Source organism: Megalops cyprinoides, chromosome 11, assembly GCF_013368585.1.
Source record: "Megalops cyprinoides isolate fMegCyp1 chromosome 11, fMegCyp1.pri, whole genome shotgun sequence".
Lineage (NCBI taxonomy): Eukaryota > Metazoa > Chordata > Actinopteri > Elopiformes > Megalopidae > Megalops > Megalops cyprinoides.
In genome coordinates this window covers 13,423,480-13,430,215 of record NC_050593.1, presented here as the reverse complement: position 1 = coordinate 13,430,215, position 6,736 = coordinate 13,423,480, and the positions used below count along the sequence as shown (strand labels likewise).

Below are 6,736 nucleotides of genomic sequence, written 5' to 3'. Positions count from 1 at the left end.
AGGATGGAGTGAGTGCAGTGACAATTGCTTAGCTAATTTTTAAAGAAAATTATCTGAGTAACCATTGTGAGTATAGTTTGCACAGAATTAACAACTGAAATAATGTTTTCTCTGTACACTTCCTAAACTTCAAAGGAAAGGAAAAGGTTTAAACAAAAATGTGTAAAAGTGAGTAAAAAATATTAAAACCCAGTTTCTGATTTGTGTTTAATGGTTCTCAACTATGTTAGCATTATACAATTCCGAAGTGATTTCCAAAAGTCACCGCCTCTGCTGTTTCCATGGTTTTGTGTAAAGCAGTGTCCTTCTTTTTCCATCATGAATAATGGCGTGCAAATATGACAGCAGACTGTGTCCTAAATGCGTTCCCAAATAACACCCTTCCCTTTTTTCCTGAACCTGTGTGATGTCATTTGAAGTACAGGCTTGTTCACTCACTGCCTCCGCTTTCTTTCAGATTGGGATGCAGCCTGACAGTGTCAATCACAATGGAAGGGTAAGAAAGTAGAGTGAAAGTCTAAGACGGGGCTTAAATGGTTAAATCATCCTGAGGGGTGGGGATAAAAAGCAGAGTCCGGACAACAGGATTGGTTTAGATGGCAAAGTCGTCCTGTGCGACAGGGCTGAAGGCAGAGCTCCGGAGTGCATCCAGGCAGTTAACGAGGATGAGCGTGCCCGTTAGGTGCTTCCAGCGCTTAGTGATGGGGCTCTTCATCCTGTCCAGCCCGATGTGCAGCTCCTGGATCACATCCCTGTAACTGTCCCCAATCTGGGCAGCCCACGTCAACAGAAAGTCATAGGCTGGCTTCCACATGGCCTGTGACAGGAAAAAGAGATGGAGATGCAACAGGATTTTAGAACAAATGGTCCCAAATACCTCATCAAAACTTGGAAATTGGAAATTGATTAACATGTGTATATGTACACACACATTTTTTGATTTGCTGTCTTGGCTATGTATGTATGTATAACTCAAAAAAGCAGATTTCACGTACTACCTTATGTGAAGCCAAGACAACAAATAAAAAACCCCTTAAAAAATAAAAGAAACCAGTGCTGTATAGAAAACCCTGTTAATATACCCAGAACAGTAAAAAAACTGGCTGAAACAGATGAAAAGCACATTAACCTATAAAGCAATGTATTATTATAGTAGTAGTGTTAGCAGTATTAAATAAACTACACAGATTTTTAGTTCAGAAAGTTCTGGTCATCAGGATGTCCCAGCATGCTCCTGAGAGTAGAAGATTACCCTCACCTCACTGTCCAGCACACCATTCTTGTCTCTGTGGGGAGCTTCATAAGCTTCCATCTGCTGCTTGGACACCTTGGCCAGCTTCTCAGCCAGCTCCCTCCAGCGAGTGGCTACCTCCACAGCTGTGGTCAGCAGCACAAAGTCCATGATAAGCCTGGCCACCAACCCCTGACAGTCCATCTTCAGCAGGGCCTGTGGGGGCAAGGGGATGGGAAATACTGATCAGGTCACGTCACAGAAATCCCCTGCATAGTGCCGACTTGACAATTAAATTTATTCTTTATCACATATCTGCAAGCCAAAAAGAGAGTGGACGATCTGTCTTATTAGAAAGGGACAAGCACAGAAACAGCCAACAACAAACATTGTGCAAACCAACAGCACAAAAACCGGAAGGTCAGGGACGACATACGTGATATTTTCGTCTCATTACTCAGATGGACTTTGGGATAGTGGAATAGGCTGCCTGCCCACAACACTTATCCAAGAATGCCCTGCTTCATTAAGATAATACAACCCAGAAATTTCAGGAATGCATCAAGGCATCCAACTCTGCCTTGCCCTCTTTGGAAGTGCACATATATCAGAGGAAAGTTCAGTCTTTGTTAGTCTCCTCATTAAGTGATTTGACACCAAAATAGAAAACTACTGTTTGGAAAAAAGTAAAAATATCTCAGACAATTACCCATTTCCTTCTTGGAAATCATTCCCTCAGAGTGGATAATCCTCATCTCCCCAATAAATGAAACCAAATGTCTGGATTGTACTGCACGATAACACAGTGAGCCTTAGGAAAAGACTGCTAACTTGAGCAACAAATAGCCTAACAACTATGGTACTTAAAGTGTTTCCCCCAAAACCGTTCAATCAAGAAACACCACCTAAGATAAAAAAAAAAACTTAGCTATAATTAATTTAAACTGCAGCTTTTAAGCTTTGATCTTTAATCTTTGCACCCATTTGCAAACATACCATAGATTTATCCAGTGACTATCCTTGGATGCTCCTGTGAGTTTATCAGCAGACCCACAACTGGTGTTCAATCATCTGTATTTTCTGAGGCTGTGAAATTGTGAGATTTTAATCATTCTAAACTGGCTTGGAAATTATGGGGGAAGATATGAACTTGAGATATGAGCAGTAGGTGGCCAATGCTCCTCATATTGAGAAGGTGTTAAAGGTGGGATCTGGAGTGTCATGCAAACGTTATTTATTCCACAAAGCAGAGAAATCGAAACAGCCTTCACATATCCGGCACAAAGAATTTAATGTATGCACAAGGAACATTTAATAAACACGTCACAGCCCTACAGCCTCACTTTCTCATGAAGGTGTCCCTTCACCTTCAAATATGCCTGCTTTAAAACTGTGGATTTAACTGAAAACTGTCATTCAAACCATAATTTACTGATAATTGTGAATATTAACACATGTAAATGAAAAAAACACACATACACAAATTAAACAACAATACTTCTACACATGCTCGAGGAACTGAAAATAAAGCCCATTCTGGTGAAGCAATGCACATACTGTAGTTAAATAAATGCCTTCATTGGAAACTGGTTTTACATTAACAAAGATAAGTGCAGTGTGGGGCAGTAAGTAAACAGCCTTTAATATACAAATGAAATTAGTTTTAGCCTTTTAAGCTGTGCGAATGCATAATTCAAGTATATTTTAATATAGTCAAGGGTTGTGCTTCTATGCTCTTTTATTAAGCATACATGAAAGTTCTTATTTATTCAACTCCCCCTCCCTACTATCACACTCCTGATGTAAATACTGCAAAAAAAAACCCGCTTTCGCACAATATGCTGATCCCAAAAGAGTAAAAATACAACAGCCTGACACTACTCCACAGTCCCCCCCTCCCTCACCAACCCACCACCTTTACTTTCAAAATTTCATGGAAAAATGCTGAACATCAAGGACAAAAAGGCCTTCACCTAATTTTCAATAAACTCCCAGGGGAGTAGGGGGAGTAATGGGTTCTCAGTAGGATACAATTGAGCATAAGGTATTTGTGCTGATGAATCATTAACACTTAACAGGGCAAAACACAGCCTCTTGAAGAAAAGCTGACTCATTAGTCTCCCTTCACATAAACATTTGTTACTATGTGAAAGTATCTACAAATGCAACCTGTCGTCACCTGTTGTAAATTGAGCATCACCTTGCTGAAACCTATTCCCTCAGTTTCAATTCTTTTAAACCCTAAGACTTACACTAATAGTTGCATGATGTAAACTGTGTCTTTCTGCTGCAACAAGACTCTGTAATGAACTCTGAGGCACAGTGTAGAAGTCCAGAAATTTCAGGAATTCTTGAAAGAGCAGAGGGGCAAAGCATATGGCCATTTTGGCCTTCACTTCAGAAATTCTATAAGATCACTGGTGTTTTCACAGTTTTCACAATGGGCACTTGGTGTTTTAGAAATTCATGTTTTTATTCACAGAACAGTTCATTTTTTTTTGGTTTTATAGACATCCACACCCTTATACTCATTGTGCTGAGCAGGTTTCTGTGCCAGATTGTTTTAGGAGCAATCCTATATCAGCAGTGTCTTACCCCACCTTTGAATCCTTAACATTTAAAATCCTGAGGGCTGAATATATCCAGCTCCACAGTATTGTGTTTAGCTCTAGCATAATTTGGTGCGCTGGATGTTTCTGCTTGCTCTGCCTCCAGCAGTTATTATCTTTGATTTTACAAATATGCAGTGTCTGAATATGTTTTATATTAAGCCTTTCCAAAACTCATTCCTTCATGTTAACATTTGCTTTGAATTCATGTTTCTCAACTAATGTTCAGAGCCTTCAGAGGAAATACCGAGTCCACTGGGGAATCTCAAAACGTCTCCCAGAATATTATGCAAGTTCTATGCATAGTGAGCATTAGACCCCACACCGACCACACGGCATAATTCACTATCGGTGTCTGGAAGTGTGGCGGACAGATTTTATGGTGCAAATGAAAACCAGAGTATATATTATTGGCCACAGTTTCTCTGTATGCTGGGATGTTGCCTTTGAACTTTTTGCACAGCTATTCAGATTTTTTTTGTTTTTTTGCAATTAACAGAAACACATGTGAAGCAAACCAAGAGTGACTGTTTCTTCAGCAGGGTCTTGTGAAATCTGGAAGATTAAATTTATAACTCCGGTATGGGATATCGCCTTTGTTCACTCACACACTCTTGCACACTTACCCTCTCCACCTCCACAAACACAGGGCTATCATCCAAGCTGAGATTACAGCGTGATGGTGAACCTGGCACTCTTGCCATCATTTACTATTCACATATTTACCTGGCATGCCGCAAAAACCCAGCTCTCTTGGGAGACGGGTTAGCAGAGCCATGAATTATTCACCAAAATGTACTTAACTTCCCCTCACCTGAGAAATGTGAATGGGAACACGCAATGTAAGTGAAAAATGAGAGAGTATAAGCAAATCGCAAAATGTAGGTCTAAGTAAAGACGCAATTGCTGGAAACCCCACCCCGCCCACTATTCTTGGAATCGTTTAGTATAGATTGGAAAGTTCACCAGCGAAATAATCTACCCAATAGCAACATTTCAGATATTAACAAATGTGGATAAATAAGGTGTTAGGTATACAATTATTGTATGTGTACATTATAGCATACATAACTTGGGTTTCAGCTGTTACTCATTGCAAAGCATGTTTAAATAAACCATATGAAAGCCATCAAGTTAAAGTATTGTATTTGTTTTTACTAACACATGGGTTTCTCAATAGTGAAAGAAGCTCAAGAAAGGAGCTACAGACATAACCATAATGCCTGTTCTGCTTGCCTAGCAGTACGGAGGCCATGTGATCCCCTAATGCCTTTTCATCCAAAACTGATTCTTGTGTTAAGCAGCTACCCATGCACAGGAAACATCTGCAGGGCTGTGATTTTCCAAACAGACCTTGGACTTCTTCCATTCTCCACAACATTACAAGATGACATTTCTTATTGCCAAGGTCAAAATGCTATCCTCGGTTCATGATTGCATAAGATTTAATGGCACGATATATCAGGAAAGGAAGTCTTTTTCTTCTTGCTTTTTACAAATTGCTTGTGTCCAGTTCACAGCTACACTGACTCCAAGTGGACCTTTAATAAAATACTGGACACCTCGTCACCCCTCCTCCTCACCTCTCCTCACAGCTTCCTCCGTTGACTCCTTCTCAGGTCTCGGATGGCTGTGCAGCCTCCAGTCCACTTAAAAACTCTTTCATTAACTCTGCCCTCTATCTGCCCCTTGTCCAGCTGGCCTGATCTCAGACCTGTGTATAGCAGAGAGGAGATAGAGAGTAGAACTCCACCCTCATCTGGACAAGTATCACTCCCTCCTCTCCTCCTTCTCGTCTTTGCTGCTCATTTCTTAGCTCACCGCCAAGAATTTGTTGTCTTCTCCAGCTGGTAAACTGCAGACATTTCTCCATCCAGTTTTTATTTCCCAAAAAACTGCTAACAGAGCAGGTCCACCACCTACCACCACCGGCATTGTCTTCAACACCTTTCTCATTACTTTTGTCACTTGTTTAGCTCAATGCACACAACAAGTAACCCTTCTGGCTTATATTACCAAAATACCCACCCAGTGCCCCTCTCCTCTTTTGTCTCCAAATCCAGTAAGCTGCTCATCAACATCACTGTCTTCTTTCCTTTATGGATTGAAGTCTGGGTCCCTCGCCAATCAGTAGGTCTGATCCAAGCCTGCTGAAAGCAGAAGCTGAGGTCTGTTCATTCACATTGCCTTAAAATAGTACACCCTTACTGTCAATACCTGGGCACGTCCAACATAGTAGCCATCAATATACAAAACGTTATTTAATCTTATTTCATCAATGAGGTTGTGAATGTAAAGGTGTCTATGAGAAAGGAATGAGACATATGATCTTGGTTCTGAGCCACTACATTTTTCTGTGCTAAGTCTCAAAAAAAAAAAAGAAACTGGACATGATGAAGTTCAAATTTAGTCACACAGAATTGCATACCTCTTTAGTAAACACCTGAGACAAGTACTATTGGAGGCTGGTAAAGCACTGGTGAAATATTACATTACATATAGTGTCATAGATGTGCTGTGTAATTGTACTGTAAATGGACAGAAACAACTGCACACTACTTAGTCTCTTGGAAATAGTTTAAAGACATATGTGTTTTGTATCACAATGGTTTATGGTCAAATCCTTATATACCAAAGTAAAGGAAATGATTAATGATTTCATTATTCCTAAAAACTGGCCACTTTAATTTATGTCACTGTTATATTCATTTCCTTTTAAAACTTAAAATGTAATGGTGATGTTATAAAGACTTCACTAAAAATCTTTGAAGGACCTCTGAAGGGTAACATTTGCCAATGCACCAGAGTGTCAAAGATAAATGCAGTCACTGAAGGTCAAACAAACATACCTTTGAGTATATATCTAAGTTATCTGAACAACTAATTATGTGCATGT

General features: G+C 40.0%; 1 protein-coding gene across 1 annotated transcript in view; it reads right to left on the bottom strand.

Moving 5' to 3' along the window:
* Positions 1-278: 278 nt before the first annotated feature.
* LOC118785942 (SH3 domain-binding protein 4-A-like) overlaps positions 279-6,736 on the bottom strand; it is a 31,384-nt gene continuing 24,926 nt past the window's right edge. The window contains exons 4-5 of the mRNA XM_036540896.1: positions 1,259-1,447; positions 279-817 (exon numbers count right to left, since the gene is read on the bottom strand). Of these exons, the coding sequence (XP_036396789.1) occupies positions 593-817; positions 1,259-1,447 (414 nt within the window). The 3' untranslated portion in view covers positions 279-592. The remainder of the gene's footprint in view (positions 818-1,258; positions 1,448-6,736) is intronic.